Raw genomic sequence first — 19526 nt, forward strand, 5'->3', positions numbered from 1 at the left:
TGCAGGCTTTTGGCCGTGCACGCCAGTGTCTGTCTGCGGGCAGGTTTGTGGTTTTGGAGAATTACCTGCCTGTAGTGGCATGTTACTGTAGTTCCGGGCAGTCATCGGGGCGTGATGGATGACTCAGTTTGATTACTTAAAGGGATGGTGTATTACTTAAAGGGATGGTGTGGGGAGTCATTTAAGGCTGTAGGGTCCTTTGTACCTTGACCTTGAGCCAAACCTCCCCCCAGCAGCTTTTTTACGTACACACACACACACACACACACACACACACACACACACACACACATACACACACACATGTGACATTGTGACGTGTACTGTAGTGATGGAGACGCAGTGGTAGTGGTAGCAGCAAAGAGTAGAAGCCATCAGGCTGCTGTTATTCCAATAAAGCTCTGGTGTACTTCCTGTGCCAACCTTGTTTTATGAGTACCCGTAATTTCCCAACTATTACAGTAACCACGGCTTATAAATTGATTTTGCAACAATTGTATCCTTATATCCCCTGCAGTCAAACCTGAAGAGTATGGAGCTGGAGCTACTTTTATGTATTTATTTATGAATGTACTTCCTCAATGATGTCAAGCTTACAATGAGAAATAAAGATCTTCTCTTCTCTTCTCTTCTCTTCTCTTCTCTTCCCTTCTCTTCTCTTCTCTTCTCTTCTCTTCTCTTCTCTTTTCTTCTCTCCTCTTCTCTTCTCCTCCTCTCTTCTCCTTTCCTCTCTTTTCTTCTCTTTTCCTCTCTTCTCTTCTCTTCTCTTCTCTTCTCCTCTCCTTTCTTCTCTTCTCCTCGCTTCTCTTCTCTCCTCTTCTCTTTTCTTCTCTCTTCTTCTCTTCTCCTCTCTTCTCTTCTCGTGTCCCCTGCAGTCTAACCTGAAGAGCATGGAGCAGGAGCTGCAGTGCCCGGTGTGTAAGGGGATGGTCAAGCAGCCCGTGGTGCTGCCCTGCCTGCACAGCGTGTGTTTGCTGTGCGCCTCCGAGGTTCTGGTGCAGAGCGGGTACCCGCCGCCCGACCTGCCCCCCGAGCCCAACTCGCCCGCCTCCACGCCCAACACACGCTCACCGCGCCAGGCACGCCGACCCCTGCCCAAAGCAGACCGCGTGGACCGCCAGCTCAGGCAAGGTATGGGCACCGGTCTGTGTGTGTGTGTGTGTGTGTGTGTAGCCCCTGCCTAAAGCAGGCCATGTCGACCGCAAGCTCAGACAAGGTATGGGAACGTGTGTGTGTGTGTGTGTGTGTTTGTGTGTGTGTGTGTGTGTGTGTGTGTGTGTGTGTGTGTGTTTGTGTTTGTGTGTGTGAATGTGGTTGTGTGTGCTGCAGGGTGAGCATGCAAAAGTCTTAAGTGTGTGATGCGATATGATCAGTGATATTGGATTGATAAGGTTGAAGGGAGATAAGCTGTCACCAGATGGAGCCATTTTCTTATCTTTGAGAAAATGCCATTTGGCCCACATATCAGATATGATGCGTGAGATCTTTATCTGATAGGCTTGATGGTCTGTGTGTGTGTGTGTGTGTGTGTGTCTGTCTGAGTGTGCATGCATGCTTCTATAATACACGTCTTGTGTTAGCATGCATGTGTCTATATGCGTTTATGTGTTTATCTGTGTGTATATTCATGTGTGTGTTCATCTGTGTGTGTTTGTGTGCGTGTGTGTGTTTATGCGTGTTTGTGTGTGTTCATGTGTGTGTGTGTATGTGTGTGTGTGTTCATGTGTTCATTTGTGTGTGTGTGTGTTCATGTGTTCATGTGTGTCTGTTCATGTTCATATGTGTGTGTGTGTGTGTGTGTGTGTTTATTCGTGTGTGTGTGTGTGTGTGTGTGTGTGTGTATGTGTGTGTTTATTCGTGTGTGTGTTCATGTGTGTGTGTGTGTGTGTGTGTGTGTGCAGGTTTTGGCACGTACCCTGGGCGGCGGCGTAAAGAGGGCCCGTCCCCGGCGATGCTGTTCCCCTGCGTGCCCTGCGGCCGGGACGTGGAGCTGGGGGAGAGGGGGCTCGCTGAGTGCATGAGGAACCTTACTCTGGAGCGCATAGTGGAGAGGTGACCACACACACACACACACACACACACACAGCTGGGGGAGAGGGGGCTCGCTGAGTGCATGAGGAACCTTACTCTGGAGCGCATAGTGGAGAGGTGACCACACACACACACACACACACACACACACAGCTGGGGGAGAGGGGGCTCGCTGAGTGCATGAGGAACCTCACCCTGGAGAGCATAGTGGAGAGGTGACCACACACACACACACACACACACACACACACACACACACACACACACAGCTGGGGGAGAGGGGGCTCGCTGAGTGCATGAGGAACCTCACCCTGGAGCGCATAGTGGAGAGGTGACCACACACACACACACACACACACACACACACACACACACACACACAAACACACACTCACAGATACCCATATGCAACACACCCATCATGATGAGGCAGCACACAAATATACCCCCCACACACACACACCTACAGTGGGGCTCAAAAGTATTTTAACCCATGCTAAAGTTGACTAAAAAGAGGAATATAAAATCATCTTTTGGAAATTGATCTTAGTGCCTTCAATAAAAAAAGAGGAAATATCCAACCTTTAAGGACATCAATTTTTTTTGTGAATGAATATTATAATTTATAAATAGACAAATGTTTTTTCCTTAAAATGGGTTCAAATACTTTTGAGCTCCACTGCATATGGACATAGTGCGTTATGGTGAGCCAATGACACTCACAAGCCCACAACACAGAGTGTCACATTCACACACCCAGAGCTAACATATTGCACAATTTGGGCTCATTTGTATGACCTGCAATGCACTATGCAATGTGGTAATACCATCTTGCACCAACTATTGCTACTTTAATCTCTGGGGAAAAAAAACATGCTCACACACAAGGAAGTTCTCCGTGCATGAGTTCCTTTAAAGTCACACCATTTCCTAGCCTGACGAGCCAGACCCACATCAAGATGTAGGGTCTGGGAACTCACCATAGGCAGGGCTCAATCGGTGGGAGGGGATAAACAGTTGTCTTTCAAATTCCCTCTCCATGCAATAGGAAAGAGCTACAACCAATCATCTTCTTGTTTTCAACTTATGGTCGCAGGTCAGTCGTCTTTATGTTAAGCCCACCCACCCACTCTGTACATGATGTGATTGGCCGGATAGAAGTTTAATTTTTCCAGCTCGCAAGCCAACGGAGAGTTGCTAGACTACCCTGGCAGTGCCGCTAGGGTGCGTCTAGATTTCTAGGCTAACCATTTCCATGAAACCTTTACAATTCCTACAACCTCAAACCAGAAAAGTTGGGAAATTATGTAAAATGCAAATAAAAGCAAAATGTGATAGTATACAAATCTCGTAAACCCATATTTAGCTGTAAAAAGAACAACATTTTGAATGTTGAAAACAAAAATGTTGAATATTTCAAGGAAAATACATTTCATTTTATGCCAGCAACATGTTTAAAAAAAGTTGGTACCCGGACATGTTTGACTGTGCTGCTTCACCTCTTCATTTAACAACATTTTGTAAATGTCTAGGAACTGAGGAGACCAGTTTTGAGAATGATATGTTGTCCCATTCCTGCCCGATTTTGGATTTCAGTCGCTCAGAGCATGAAACCATCAAAAGTAAAATGCCACGTGGAAACAAAGCACCCCTGTCAAAGTCCAACCTGTTGGGCACTTTTAGAAGTGACATCAGGAGTTGAAGACTTCACAAATGTAATGCCAAACATCAGCAGGTTCCAAACAAGTAGACCTGCAGGCACCTTGCGTGTCTTACCATGTAGCTCTCAGTATCTGTTGGCTTGAGCGCTAAAACAATAAATCGGTTGAGACTTAATGAACCCGGGAAACGGTGGGTCCCAAAGCCAGGCCAGTTAACAACCACTGATGTAGAGGATGCACTTTCCAAATAATATGTTTAACTTGCAGTTTCATGTTAAGAAGCGTTATAATTATATTGTTTCATCATTTGTCCATACACGTTTACACAGAGCGACCTCTACATCTTTACTTCGAAGAGACTCTGCCTTTCTGGGATGTTCTTTTTCATACCCAATCATGTTGACAGTTGTCCTAATTACAGTGCATGAAAATGCACTGTACTGTTCTTCCTAGTCTTCTTCTTATTACAGTGCATGAAAATGCACTGTACTGTTCTTCCTAGTCTTCTTATTATTTTCTTTATTATTATTCCGCTGACAGCTTTTTCTAACCGCAATTTCTCTTCAACCGTTTAACTTAGAAACTTCATTCAAACTTTGTAACGTAGGTATTCTAATGGATCGGGTTGCTATGACTTTTCAACTTTGTAACTTTTATACTTTTTGAACTATAAATTAAAAACTATTAACAATTTCCCCATAGACTTAACATTGGCCTCTATGACATCACAATCGGGTCGTTGAGCAATTAGAATCTTATGCCAGGTGGCCAGCCCCACCTGCAGCAGCCCTCTCTCTCTCAGGCTTTAAGCATACAATCTCTCTGTGAAGACTACATATCCTGTTAACTGTTTCCTCTGTCCACAACCGTTTCAAAATAAAAGTCCTCACTGCAATAATACACTATTAAATCATTTAACCACTGAAACTACTCAACTATTTAACTGTTCAACCATTCCAACTGTCATTTATCATCAACTATGCCTCCAGTCAACTAAATGAATCCTCCATGTACCTAGCAACCAACATAGCAACCATTAAAATTAAGCGTTTTTGACAGTTTCCATAGCAACCAACATGATTATACTACAGTAACTTCTTTATTCTTGATAGTGGGCACCATGGATACCCTAGCAACTACTGTTTCAAAATAAAAGTCCTCACTAGCAAGTTAGCATTGTTAGCATGGTTAGCACAGTTAGCATTGTTAACATAGTTAGCATTTTTAGCATAACTGCTAAAAATGATTAGCTAAGTTAGCTCATCAACCTGGTTAGCATTGTTAGCATAGTTAGCATTGTTAACATAGTTAGCATTTTTAGCACAACTGCTAAAATGATTAGCTAAGTTAGCTAATCAACGTGGTTAGCATAGTTAACATAGTTAGCAATGTTAGCATAGTTAGCATTTTTTAGCATTACTGCTAGAAATCATCAGCTAAGTTAACTTATCAACCTGGTTAGCATTGTTAGCATAGTTAACATTTTAGAATACCTGTTAGAAATCATTAGTTAAGTTAGAACAGGAATGTTTAAGCTTTAAAATGTCTACCTAAACACTATCAACTCTCTTTAAACTATGCAACCACCATGTTTACCCTAGCTATACCTTAGTAGCCATATCTACATTATCTATCTATATTTTTTTTTGCATTTTCATGCACTGGTAATTCCTTGGAATTGCATTTCTAGTTTTCTTTATTATTATTCCGCTGACAGCTTTTTCTAACCGCAATTTCTCTTCAACCGTTTAACTTAGAAACTTCATTCAAACTTTGTAACGTAGGTATTCTAATGGATCGGGTTGCTATGACTTTTCAACTTTGTAACTTTTATACTTTTTGAACTATAAATTAAAAACTATTAAAAATTTCCCCATAGACTTAACATTGGCCTCTATGACATCACAATCGGGTCGTTGAGCAATTAGAATCTTATGCCAGGTGGCCAGCCCCACCTGCAGCAGCCCTCTCTCTCTCAGGCTTTAAGCATACAATCTCTCTGTGAAGACTACATATCCTGTTAACTGTTTCCTCTGTCCACAACTGTTTCAAAATAAAAGTCCTCACTGCAATAATACACTATTAAATCATTTAACCACTGAAACTACTCAACTATTTAACTGTTCAACCATTCCAACTGTCATTTATCATCAACTATGCCTCCAGTCAACTAAATGAATCCTCCATGTACCTAGCAACCAACATAGCAACCATTAAAATTAAGCGTTTTTGACAGTTTCCATAGCAACCAACATGATTATACTACAGTAACTTCTTTATTCTTGATAGTGGGCACCATGGATACCCTAGCAACTACTGTTTCAAAATAAAAGTCCTCACTAGCAAGTTAGCATTGTTAGCATGGTTAGCACAGTTAGCATTGTTAACATAGTTAGCATTTTTAGCATAACTGCTAAAAATGATTAGCTAAGTTAGCTCATCAACCTGGTTAGCATTGTTAGCATAGTTAGCATTGTTAACATAGTTAGCATTTTTAACACAACTGCTAAAATGATTAGCTAAGTTAGCTAATCAACGTGGTTAGCATAGTTAACATAGTTAGCAATGTTAGCATAGTTAGCATTTTTTAGCATTACTGCTAGAAATCATCAGCTAAGTTAACTTATCAACCTGGTTAGCATTGTTAGCATAGTTAACATTTTAGAATACCTGTTAGAAATTATTAGTTAAGTTAGAACAGGAATGTTTAAGCTTTAAAATGTCTACCTTAACACTATCAACTCTCTTTAAACTATGCAACCACCATGTTTACCCTAGCTACACCTTAGTAGCCATATCTACATTTTTTTGCATTTTCATGCACTGGTAATTCCTTGGAATTGCATTTCTAGTTAGTTGTAAAATATTCCTCCTATTGTTTTCTTTTGCATTGCACAACTTTTCCAGCATTTTGTTTGGCCCCATCCCAACTTTGTTTTAAACAGGTATCAGTTTGCTGGTATCAAATTCTTACATTTTCAATGCAATAGTCATGCATGTTTTACAACATTTGGCATGTCTGCTTCCTTTAAGCAGCTAAATATGAGTTATGAGATTTGCATAGTCGCATTATGTTTTCATTTGCATTTTACTCAACGTCAAAGTCTCATATCAAGGCTGCATTGTTTCGGTAGATGTAAAAAAAAAAAACCCGCTACATATCACTCAACCAATTTCTGCGTCATTGCACTATGCAATGTGTTAATAAATTAGCAAACATCAGTATTCCCACCTGTTGTCAATGTGTGGTTTCCGCAGCTCGATAGCCTCAGATGCTTTGTGTAGCGGATTCAATTGAGTGCCGACCATATTGATTTATCTTGGTGATCAATGATCTGTGATGATGAAAGATACGTTACTTCAGTACATTCTTATGCGTGCCCTGACTAGAGCGGCACTGCTACATACATGTGGACACTTTTATGTCCGTAAATTATTTGCATACAGTATAGGTTTGACTGAGCAGAGGTTTGTTAAAATAAATCTTATGTTAAAAAAAAAAAAAAAAAATCTTATGACATATATCGTTTTATTATCTTAACCCCCCTCCCTTTCTCTCCCTCCCTTTCCCTCTCTCTCCCTCCCTTTCCCTCTCTCTCCCATTCCCCTCCCCTCCCTCTCTCTCTCCCACTACCCCCCCTCCTCATCCCCCATCCCCTTCTCTCCTCCTGCCCCCTCTCCCTCCTCCCTCTCTCTTCCTCTGTCTCCCTCCTCAGGTACAGGCACACTGTGAGTCTGGGCAGCACTGCTGTCCTGTGTCAGTTCTGCAAGCCTCCTCAGCCTCTGGAAGCCACCAAGGGCTGTGCCGATTGCAGGGCCAACTTCTGCAACGAGTGCTTCAAGCTGTACCACCCCTGGGGGACGCCCCGCGCCCAACACGAGCACGTGCTTCCCACCCTCAACTTCAGACCCAAGGTACTGATTTTACCTCACCCCCTCAACTTCAGACCCATGGTACTGATTTGACCAACCCCCCCTCAACTTCAGACCCATGGTACTGATTTTACCAAACCACCCTCAACTTCAGACCCATGGTACTGATTTTACCTCACTCCCCTCAACTTCAGACCCATGGTACTGATTTTACCAAACCACCCTCAACTTCAGACCCATGGTACTGATTTTACCAAACCACCCTCAACTTCAGACACAAGGTACTGATTTTACCAAACCACTCTCAACTTCAGACCCAAAGTACAGCCGTGAACTTACCCCCCTCCATTTTAGCTACAGGCTAACAGGTGATACCTACTTCAATGAATTATGCTAAGCTAGGCTAACGATGTCAGACTGGGTTACACATTGCTTGCACAGAGAAAAGAAGGCTATGTATCCTGGGGTATTTGGCTTACCCCAACCCTCAACTTTAGGCCCAAGGTATTTCTTCCCTCAGTGTCAGAGCCATTGAGTTCAGAGTTCAGACCAAAGGCATATACCTCTAGCTTAGCCTATACTCTCAGCTACAGATCCATGGTGCGAAGCCCCCACCCTCAGTTACAGCCTTAGTCCCCACTCCCCACCCTTAAGTTTACACCTAGTTATTGACTTCCCTGAACCCCCACCCACTTAAGACCCAAGGTGGATGTCCCTCACCTTAGTCCTCAGATGACACCTTTGCACCACAAGGTGTGGATCCACCTTTGCCCCAAAGTTGAAATTATATGTGTAAACATTCCAACTCAATGGTAACCCTCTTCCCAACTCCCTGCATGTTCGTGGAAACCACCTCCCTAAATTGTTTGCGAGTGTTCGCAAACGTTTTCCTGAAAACTCTCTGTGAAAACAAATGTTTGTATGCAAAGTCGAACACGCCTCAGGTCTCTAGGTTTGCTGCCAACCTCAACTTCAGGTCCAAACCACAGACCCCTACCTCCAACCTAGTCTCCGTTTCACAGCTGAGGTGCAAACCCCCGAACAAAGCGCTCTTTCACACCTCGTTTGAGTTTGAGTGACAGGCAGCAATAATTGAAGTAATGTTTAGTCTGCAAGCTTTAATAAGGATTTCTGTTAATCTCCTGGGGTCACCCTCCACCCCTCCTCTCTCTCTTTATGATTGAGTGGCTTTTCTTGTGTGGATTTGTATGACTGAACGCTCCCTCGGTGCAGAGAATTAAAAGCGGTTTAGTGGTTTGTTGCATGCTTTGTTTAGTGTTGTACTTCTGCAAGTGATTTCATGTTAAATTTCCCCCATGGCCAGTTCTCATTTTTAATAAGAAAACTGCAGTGTGGCACTTCGCATGTCTGAGCAGTCTGCTATTTACCTTACTGTTTAATCAGCAGCTAAACTGTCATTTAATAAAAAAAAATAATAATAAAATAATAGTATTTTTCTCTAGGGGTCTCTCTACCCGTGATAATACCAAATTGCTTTTCTGGTTTGGATTTTTGGGTGTTAATGTCTCCCCCAGAGTTGTTCATTTACTATTTACACTTTCAAGTGCCTGTTTTAGGGCTTTATTTAGTGTGGCGTATCTGCAAGTGTATTTATTATGGGTTAAAGTCCCTCAGGCTAGAGTTTCAGCTGTTTGATGCCATGCTAGGATTACACTGAGAGCGTAAACACACTCTCTCATTCTTCCACTCTCTCTTTCTCCTCATTCGTGTGTATATGTATGGGAGTGTGTGTGTGTGCGTGTATTGTATGTGTGCGAAAGTGTATGTGTGTGCGAATGTTTGAGTATGTGTTTGTGTGCACAATGTGTATCTGTGAGAGTGTGTGTGAATTTTCAGTGTGTGTGCATATGTTTCTGAGAGTGTGTGTACTGTATGTGTACATGTGTTATGTGTGAATGTGTTTTCTGTAAGTGTGTGTGTGTGTGTGTGTGTGTGTGTGTGTGTGTGCACATGTGTTTCTATAATTGTGTCTGTGTGTGTGCACGTGCATGCTCTTACGAGAGCACATCTTCACACACCCTATCACCCTATCACCCTATCATGTAAATGCAAATGTGCATGTCTGCCTCTACTCCCTGGCCTCTCTCTATAGGTGTTGTCCTGTATTGAGCATGACCAGGAGCGGCTGCAGTTCTACTGTAAGTCCTGCCAGAGGCTACTCTGCTCTCTGTGCAAGCTGCGTCGCGTCCACGCCGGACACAAGATCATCCCCATCACGCAGGCCTACCAGACGTTGAAGGTACACGTTACAAACGGCACCTCTAATCCGTAAAGGTGCAGTCAGCGATTGCGCAGGTTGTCGCATTTGTTTGTTTGTTTATGTGTGTATTTTGATTTATTAGTAGACAGCATAGCAACATTCCAAAACTAGAAAAGCACTCCGAGAGCGCAGACCTCCACCAAGCTAAAACATAACCACCTCCTGGATCCAGACGGTGATCCGGATCACTCCCAAAATGTAATAATGTCTTCCTTGGGTTATTTCAGACCTCTCCTGAAAATATCAGCGAATTCCATCCATAGCTTTTTTGAGATATCTTACTAACAAACAGACAGACTAACAGACAAACAAACAGACAAACCCCGATGAAAACATAACCTCCTTGTCCTTGGCGGAGGTAACAACACACATTTTATTTTAACAAAGGACCAAATAAAACAAGCCAGAGAGATTCCACCCAAAGTCATCTCCATCTATCAGGCCTACCAGACACTGAAGACACGAGCTACAAACAAAAGTCTCTGGGTGGTGTTGTGTGTCTATGTATCATTTACTTTATGCCTGCTGGCTTTTCAACAGTGAGCTCCTGGCTATTATTGCCTTTTCATCACGATTCCACATTTCCTTATTCCAAGAGAAAACATTTGGTCTGGCACTTGCTTCCACTTACTGCTCTTAACAGGCTGCACAGTTGTTATTAACTTCTACCCTACAATTATGTTCTTTGGAAATGTCCTTTACTTAATCCTTTAAATACTGAGCTACATACATGTGGGTTTTGATAATAATACCCCCAGGAACAGTTTCAACATGTGTGATGAGCAGTGCAGAATCTACCCGCAGATTGATTAAATACAGTATGGCGCGATGTGTACGTCAATGTAACTCAGTAATGACTAATAGTGCTGTTACTGTGACAGTAAGGGTTTCTTATTGCTGTTGATCAAGTGCCTGTGTATGTATGAATAGCTACATGTTGCTACAGGGGAGCTTACTGAATGTCTCAATGTGTGATGTCACAGGACAAGATCACCAAGGAGCTGAACTTTGTGCTGTCCAATCAGGACACAGTGTTGTCCCAGATCACCCAGCTGGAGAATGTCATCACTCAGACAGAGGTGAGTCTTCTAGAGGCTTCTTTACACTCCTCTCCTCCTCTTCTATCTACTCTTCTCTCCTCTCCTCTCCTCTCCTCTCTGCGCTCCTACACTCTTCTCCTCTCCTCTTCTATCTACTCTTCTCTCTTCTATCTTCTCCTGTCTTCTCCTCTCCACTCTTCTCCTCTCATCTCCTGTCCTCTCCTCTCTTCTCCTCTCCTCTCCACCCATCTCCTCTCCTTTCCTTTCCTCTCCTCACCTCTCCTCTCCTCACCTCACCTCACCTCTCCTCCTCATTTCCTCTTCTGTCTAGCAGAGGTGGTTTTCCCAGAATAAACACGTAACCCAGACATAACCCTCAGTGCTGGGAATTAATAAAAGAAATCATGTCAGGGAAGCTGATTTCCATGGACATGCATTGCGTTTGTCCAGTACATGACATGACTTCATCTTGTATGATATAAGCCTGTGAGGTGGGTATGCAGCGATGCATGGATTGTATTACTCAGATAAATGCCTGCTGTGCCTGTCTAAGTTTATCACCGTGATTGTATTTGTAAACCCCTTACCTTCCTATAATCTCCACAAAACTACATGGAATTTTCTACATTATGGATGTGGATGTATTTACTTACTCAAATGTGTGTGTGTGTCAGTGAATTTACACAAGTCTGTGTGTGTGTGTGTGTGTGTGTGTGTGAATGCATGTGTGTGTGTGTGTGTGTGTGTGTGTGTGTGTGTGTGTGAGAGTATATGTGTGTGTATGAATTAACATGTGTGTGTGTGTGTGTGTGTGTGTGTGTGTGTGTGTGTGTGTGTGTGTCCAGGTGAACAGCGTGTCTGCAAGGGAGCAGCTGGTCCAGTGTGTGCGCGACCTGACCGCCCTGATCGCCGAGCGGCAGGCGGGACTAGCGCAGGCGCTGGAGGCTTCTCGGCAGAGGCGGGGCGAGGCGTTGGCCAATCAGGTGTCAGAGAGGCGGAGCCTGTTGGAGCACGCGGGGCTGCTGGCGTTCGCTCAGGAGCTGCTGAAGGAGACTGACCCGTCCTGCTTTGTCCACGCCGCACGCCACACACACAACAGGTCCGGCACACACACACACACACACTCACACGCAACAGGTCCGGCACACATACTCACACACTCACGCACAACAGGTCCGGCCGGCACACACACACACACACACACACACACACACACACACACACTCACATGCTCACACACACATCAGGTCTGGCACGCACACTCACACACAATAGGTTCGGCACACACACACACACACACACACACACACTCACACGCAACAGGTCCAACACACACACACACACACACACACACACACACACACACACACACACACACACACTCACACGCAACAGGTCCAGCACACACACTCACACACAACAGGTCCAACACACACACACACACACACACACACACACACACACACTCACACACACACACACACACACACACACACACACGCACACACACACACACTCACACGAAACAGGTCCAGCACACACACTCACACACAACAGGTCCAACACACACACACACACACACACACACACACACACACACACACACACACACACACACACACACACTCACACGCAACAGGTCCAGCACACACACTCACACACAACAGGTCCAACACACACACACACACACACACACACACACACACACTCACACACACACACACACACACACACACACACACACACACGCACACACACACACACACGCACACACACACACACACACTCACACGCAACAGGTCCAGCACACACACTCACACACAACAGGTCCAGCACACACACTCACACACAACAGGTCCGACACACACACACACACACACACTCACACACATACTCACCGGCTCACACACACACTCACACACAACAGGTCCGGCACACACACTCACTCACAGACTCACACACTCACTCACTCACTCACTCACTCACTCACTCACTCACTCACAGACTCACACACACACTCACTCACACACTCACTCACACACACTCACTCACTCACTCACTCACTCGCTCGCTCACTCTCTGTCACACACACTTTTGCACTCTTTGTCACTCTCTCTTTCTCTCACTTTCTCTGTCTCTCTCTGTCTCCCACTCTCTCTCTCTCTCTCTGTCTCTTTATCTCTCTCTGTCTCCTGCTCTGTCTCTCTCTCGTCTTCTCTCTCGGAAAAATGTCAATGGAGTTTTTTTTGTCATTACTCAGTGGAGCAGTGTTGTCAAAGCAAACATGTAACACAATGACACAAACAGATAAAATATCTGTTTACAAAGAAAAGAGAGAAGAAACAAAACGTATAATTATAAATTATTTCTCTTTGTAAGTCTATCTATCACTCTACCCCCTCTCTCCTCTCTCCAAATTGAATTACAAACCTTTCAAAAATGCTTTAAAGAACGTTTGAGGCACTCATGAGGTTTATAAGTTTAAAAAGCCTTTAATCTCACATGGCTATTCTTCTTTTAAAAATATGTCTATGCATTTCATCAGAGCATGACACGTAGGCATGGTTATTGTCAGACCATTGTGTGTGTGTGTGTGTGTGTGTGTATGCTGGAAGTGTGTGTGTGTGTGTGTGTGTGTGTATATGCTGGATGTGTGTGTGTGTGTGTGTGTGTGTGTGTGTGTGTGTGCTCTATCTCTGTGTGCGTGCTGGATGTGTGTGTGTGTGTGTGTGTGTGAATGTGTTTGTATTTGTTTGTTTGTTTTGTATACTTCGCCTTAAATGCTCTTAAATCGACTGTTTTGGGGCTTTCAAAAATATCACCTCCTCTGGGGTTTGCATGTCAGATATGGCCCCTCTGCTTTCTCTCTTCCTCCCCTCCTCTCTCTTCCTCCTCTTTCTTCTTCTTCTCTCCTCCTCTCTCCCTCCTCTCCTCATTCTCTTTCTCCCCCCTCCTCTCTCTCTTCTTCCTTTCCTCTCTCTTCCTCCTCTCCTCTCTCTCTTCCTATGTCCTCTCCTCCCCCTCACGCTTCCTCTTCTCCTCCCTTCTTCCTCTCCTCTGTCTTCCTTCTCTTCCCCCTCTCTCTTCCTCCTATTCTCTCTCTCTTCCTCCCTCTGTCTTAGTCAGCTGGGGGGCAGCAGGCCTGTCCAGAGTGGCTTCCCATGATTTGATTTCTCTTCCCCTCTCTTTCCGCCTGTCATCCCCTAAAGCCAAACGCCTCCAAATGTGTCCACTTTTATTTTATTTTCCTATTTTCCGGATCCCTTTTCCGCCACTTGGCTCAGCTGCAATTTCCATCCATCTGCTGAACTCTGCGGCCTCTCTTTCGGCTCTCTCTCTCTCTCTCTCTCTCTCTCTCGCATTCTCTCTTTCTCCTCTTTCTATCTCTTTATCCCTCTATTCCTCTGCAGTACTCATTCTAGTCTCCTCTCATCCACTAGAAAACAAAAACATTTCCAGCCTGTGGCCACTAGATGGCGCCCTGGCGCCACTGTAATTAGAGACGGGCTGGCTGTCACAATGCCATACCCCACTGCAGATCTCTCCGCTCTCTGGCTGGCCATTAAATCTTTCCGTCGAGACAGAGAAATATATCATTGGAAATGCTATCATCACGAGAGGAACAATGAGATCATGTTGCTAATTGTCATGGGCCCCGGCCGGGTGGAGAGGTGAAATCGATGGAGGTCTTTGGGTGTTGTGTATAATTTGTTATGCGATGAGAGGTATTGCTCGATTCTGCCGGGCCGTTATCGGGGCACGCACACACAGGCCAACCCTGACATTCAAGTCCATCGATCTGTTTTCCTCGTCTCTATCTCCTCTGCTGTCCACTTCTCTCGGCCGGCCGTCTCATTTCCAATGCCCCCCCACCCTCCTCTCTCAGCTCCCGTATAGCTGTCCAGTTTCCCTCTCGCTCTCTCTCTCTCGCTCCCTCTCTTCTCATTCTTTCCATCTGAGTCTTATTCATTGCTCTCTCTCTCTCTCTCTCGTTCTCTCTCCCTCTCTCTATCTTTCTCTCTCTCTCTCTCTGTCTCCACTGAAACAAACGAGCACACAGTGACTGATGATGGCCTGTATGACTCAGTCGTGTTCTTGTAGTCTTTCTGTCTCCTCTCTCTCTCTCTCTCTCTCTCTCTCTCTCTCTTTCCATGTTCTCCTTCCTGATCACTGTCATTCTCTCCGTTCATGTCTATCACTCTCTCTGTCTCACTCTATGCATTTCTCTCTCCTCTTTTTCTCTCCTTCTGCATCACACTCTCCGACACTCCACATATCTGTTTCTCTGTTCCTCCCTACCATCATCTCTCTCACTCATTCTCACTCTTTCTCTCCCTCCCTCCATCTCCCTTTCTCCTTCCCTCTCTCACCTCTCTCTCTCATTATCTCTCCCTCTTTCTCTCCCTCTCTCTCTCTGGCAGGCTGGCCCAGTCTATCGAGTCCCTGCAGTGCTTCTCTCTGGCTGCCGATCCGTCCTTTCGTCATTTCCAGCTGGACGTGGCGCGCGAGCTCAAGCTGCTCTCCGAGCTGGGCTTCATCCAGGGTGAGCCGGCCTCCGCCTGACCAGACTGGACACTCCTGGCCTGCCCTGCCCTGTCTGTCCGTGCCCCTATACGCCTGCGTGTCTTCCTGTCGGTGTATTTTTTTTATGCCTGTCTGTCTGTATACCTTGCTTCCTGCCTACCTGTCTGTCTGTCTGTCTGTCTGTATGCCTGCCTGCCTATTTGTCTGTCTGTCTGTCTGCCTACTTGTCTGTCTGTCTCTCTGCCTGTCCGTCTGCTTGTCTGTATGCCTGTCTGCCTACCTGTCTGTCTGTCTGTCTGTCTGTATGCCTGCCTGCCTATTTGTCTGTCTGTCTGTCTGCCTACTTGTCTGTCTGTCTCTCTGCCTGTCCGTCTGCTTGTCTGTATGCCTGTCTGCCTGCCTGTCTGCCTACCTGTCTGTTTGTCTATCTATCCTTCAGTCTGTCTGTCTGCCTACCTGTCTGTCTGCTTGTCTTTCTGTCTGTTTGCCTCTCTGTATGTCTGTGTGCCAGCAGACAGGCTAGATCAGGGCACATGACAGAGCTGTTTCCTCCTGCCCTGGCATGTCTATATGCCTGTCTGTCTGTCTGGCTGTGTACCTGTCTTTGTCTTTATCTGCCTTGCCTGCCTGTCTGCCTGTCTGTCTGTCTGTCTGTCTGCCTGTCTGCCTCTCTGCCCCTCTGTGTGTGTGTGTGTGTGTGTGTGTGTGTATGCCAGTAAAGGAACTGGAGCAGGACACAGGCCCTGACTCACACACACACAGCCCTGACACAGAAACGAGCTCAAGCGGCATTAGGCCGACTCAGACCCACAAGCCCCTCCAGAGAGCGGCTCTGTGTTTGTTCTCACTAATTGGTACCAGCTCGCACAACAGTTGACTTTTGAAACGCGCCCGGAACCGGGTCTGGTGTTGATCAGACACAGATCCGTCAGATCCTCCTGGACCACAGCTCATCTAGAGTCAGCAGCTGCTGGGATTTGATGGGGTTCTAGGTTCCGTTCCCACAGAAGAACACTTGACACTGAAGAACATTCTGTAGAACACTTCAGAACAGTCAGACCACTGACTCTGATGAATGACTTGGCTGAGCCCTATAAAGCAGGCTTGTACACGATTACACGTGATTAGCAACACACGTCCTCTTAATGGATCCAAATACTGACTTCGTGTGTGTGTGTGTGTTCACAGTCAGATGACTCTGACTCTAAAGTACATTTTCTGTACTTTTGTTTTTTAACAAAAAACTACATTTCCCATCAGCCCCTCTGGCACCTGTGATTGACACCCAGCGCACCCTAGCCTACGATCAGCTGTTCCTCTGCTGGCGGCTGCCGCAGGAGTCCTGTCCCGCCTGGCACTTCTCCGTGGAGTACCGACGCCGGGGCGTGGTGCCCGGGGGAGGGGTCAGGGGCGGGGTCCGCGGCGGATTGGCCGCCGCCCGCTGGGGCTGGCAGCGATTGGAGGAGGTGAACGGCAACAGTGCGGTGATTGACAGGCTGGAGATGGACAGCGTGTACGTGCTGAGGGTGAGGGGCTGCAACAAGGCGGGATACGGGGAGTACAGTGAGGAGGTGTATCTGCACACTCCACCAGCTCCAGGTGAGAACACACACACACACACACACACACACACACACACACACACACACACACACACACACACACACACACACACACACACATACATATATATGGGCATACACTCACATGTACACACACACACACACACACACACACACACATGTGCATACACTCACACACACATGTGCACACACACACACACACACACACACACACACACACACACACACACATACACATATGTGCATATACTCACACACACACAACCTACAGTAACTGTCTCTCTCACACAGACACACACACAACCTCTCTCTTCTCTCTCTGCACTAACTCACATATCCATATCCGCAGTCTATTTCTCTCTAGGGTCATCAATAAACATTCTGCTACTCATGTTACCGGTCACCCATGATCACTAACTCATCTCTCTTTCTTTCTGCCCATCCCCATCCTTCTCTCTCTCTCTCTCTCTCCTTTTATTTCCTCTCTTCTCATCATCAGCTCAAAGGGCCTTTCCATCCATGTTCCACCCCTCCTCTTCTTGTTCTCCACTCCTTTTTGTTCTTTTTTTCCTCCCTCTCTCTCCCACACCTCCTCCTCTTCCTCTCTCCTTTCTCTTTCCTCCATCCCTCTCTTCTCCTCCATCCCTCTCTCTCTCTCGTCCTCTTCCTGTTCACCACTCTTCTCTTCTTCTCCTCTCGCTTTCTCTCCCATACCTTCTCTTCCTCAGTCCTTTCTCTCTCCCATCCCTCTCTCCTCCTCCATCCCTCTCTCTCTCTCGTCCTCCTCCACCTCTTCTCCAGAGGACGAGGGTGCCGCTCCTCACTTCCTCTCCACCTCTCTCCACCTCCGTCAGCTAAGTCCTCTCTCTCTTCTTTATGTTCTGCTACACACCGTTACTCGCGGCTACATTTGCGGACCATTCACGCTGCAACGTAACGGCCTGCCGTGGTCCTTTTGAGTCTCGAGGCCAGTCTCACGTTGGTCTGTGCAAACAACATTAAAGTGTGCACTCTCAACATACCATGTTATGATGATGAATGTTCTCCCCTGTGAGGTCCTCCAAGGCATGAGTTGGCCTGTGTGGACAACATACTGTAAAGAAAGCTCTAAGTGCCCTGTAGTGGATGAAGTAGTGGCCTATATGATTGTGGTCACCAAAAAATGTGTAAAAGACATAACTGTCATTTCCAAACGATTAGCTGCGGCTTACACATTGATTTTGCACAATTTTTGCACAAAAAAGAGGTTAATACACGAGGGCAGTTAAATATGGTATTATTATGTTTTTGTTTTCTTTTAACCTGCATAAAACACTGTCCTGCGGCTTATACACAATGTGGCTAATATGCAGGAAATTACCGTGACCCCTGCTGTGTAGCATACAACACTATTCGAATTGTGCGTACGCAGTCACAAACACATATAGTGCGGTGAGTGTGTGAGAACTATCTCACAGACACTCACACACACATAGTTCAGTGACAGGGCGGCTGGTGTTGGGAGACGAGGCTTGTAGCCCAGAGATGTGGTCAGGCGCTCGGAGCATCTCGTCGTCCCTCCCGCTGCTCTGTCCCCCGTGTCTCCGCTTCCTCCCGCGGTTTACCTGCCGCCACTAGACGGTGGGAACAATCCTCTTCCTGTGCTCTCATGTTGTTTCCAAAAGGCCTGTTGTTGTTGCCCCCTGCTGTTCCCCTAGTGAACCAACCCCCCCCCTCCTGCTCCTCCCCCTCCTCCTTTCTTTCCTCTCCTCCTTCTAATCCTCCCTTCCCTCTTTTTTTCCCTCTTTGGCAATAATGCTCCTGGCCCCAATGGACCTGCCCTCTGTTACTGCCCCCTCGTCCCCCCCTTCCTCTCCTACCTGCCCCCTTGCCCACCCCCATCTACCCCCCTGGCCCCTTGCCTCCTACCTACCCCCCCGCCTCCCTCCTCTACTCCTCCTACCTGCCCCCCCGCTCCCCCCCAGTCTTGAACTTCTACCTGGACTCTCGCTGGGGTCTCCATGCCGACCGGCTGGTGGTGAGCAAGGAGCAGCGCTGCGCGCGGAGCATTCCGGGCCTCTCGCTGCTGCAGGCGGCCGACCGCGCCCTCACTTCCTGTCACCTGACCGCCGACCTGCTGGTGGGCGACGTGGCCATCACGCAGGGCCGACACTACTGGGCGTGCTCAGTGGAGCCCGGCTCCTACCTGGTCAAGGTGAGACCGCCATCACAAGGGGTGTGTGTGTGTGTGTGTGTCAGTGTGTGTGTGTGTGTGTGTGTGTGTGTGTGTGTGTGTGTGTGTGTGTGTGTGTGTGTGTGTGTGTGTGTGTGTGTGTGTGTGTGTGTGTGGGGGTGGGGGGGGGTTAGACTGTGGTATGCTGAGGCTTGTGGGAGCATTATGTTAGCGTTATGTTAGCGTTATGGGGAAGTCATTAGCGGGATGTGGGTGGTTTTAATACACACATCGCACATTTGACAGTTTTTGCAGATATGTTGAAATGCGAGAGTCTTGGCACACAGCAGCATGGTACTGCCCCACTGCGGTCTCCAGTAC

At 46.4% G+C, this 19526-nt stretch overlaps 1 protein-coding gene across 1 annotated transcript in view; it reads left to right on the forward strand.

The window, feature by feature from the left end:
* trim46b (tripartite motif containing 46b) overlaps positions 1 to 19526 on the forward strand; it is a 34522-nt gene that overhangs the window by 8605 nt on the left and 6391 nt on the right. The window contains exons 3-11 of the mRNA XM_062530128.1: positions 876 to 1131; positions 1902 to 2052; positions 7409 to 7607; positions 9679 to 9825; positions 10830 to 10925; positions 11732 to 11985; positions 15308 to 15429; positions 16671 to 17009; positions 18958 to 19187. Of these exons, the coding sequence (XP_062386112.1) occupies positions 876 to 1131; positions 1902 to 2052; positions 7409 to 7607; positions 9679 to 9825; positions 10830 to 10925; positions 11732 to 11985; positions 15308 to 15429; positions 16671 to 17009; positions 18958 to 19187 (1794 nt within the window). The remainder of the gene's footprint in view (positions 1 to 875; positions 1132 to 1901; positions 2053 to 7408; positions 7608 to 9678; positions 9826 to 10829; positions 10926 to 11731; positions 11986 to 15307; positions 15430 to 16670; positions 17010 to 18957; positions 19188 to 19526) is intronic.

Source organism: Sardina pilchardus, chromosome 24 (genome assembly GCF_963854185.1).
Source record: "Sardina pilchardus chromosome 24, fSarPil1.1, whole genome shotgun sequence".
Lineage (NCBI taxonomy): Eukaryota > Metazoa > Chordata > Actinopteri > Clupeiformes > Clupeidae > Sardina > Sardina pilchardus.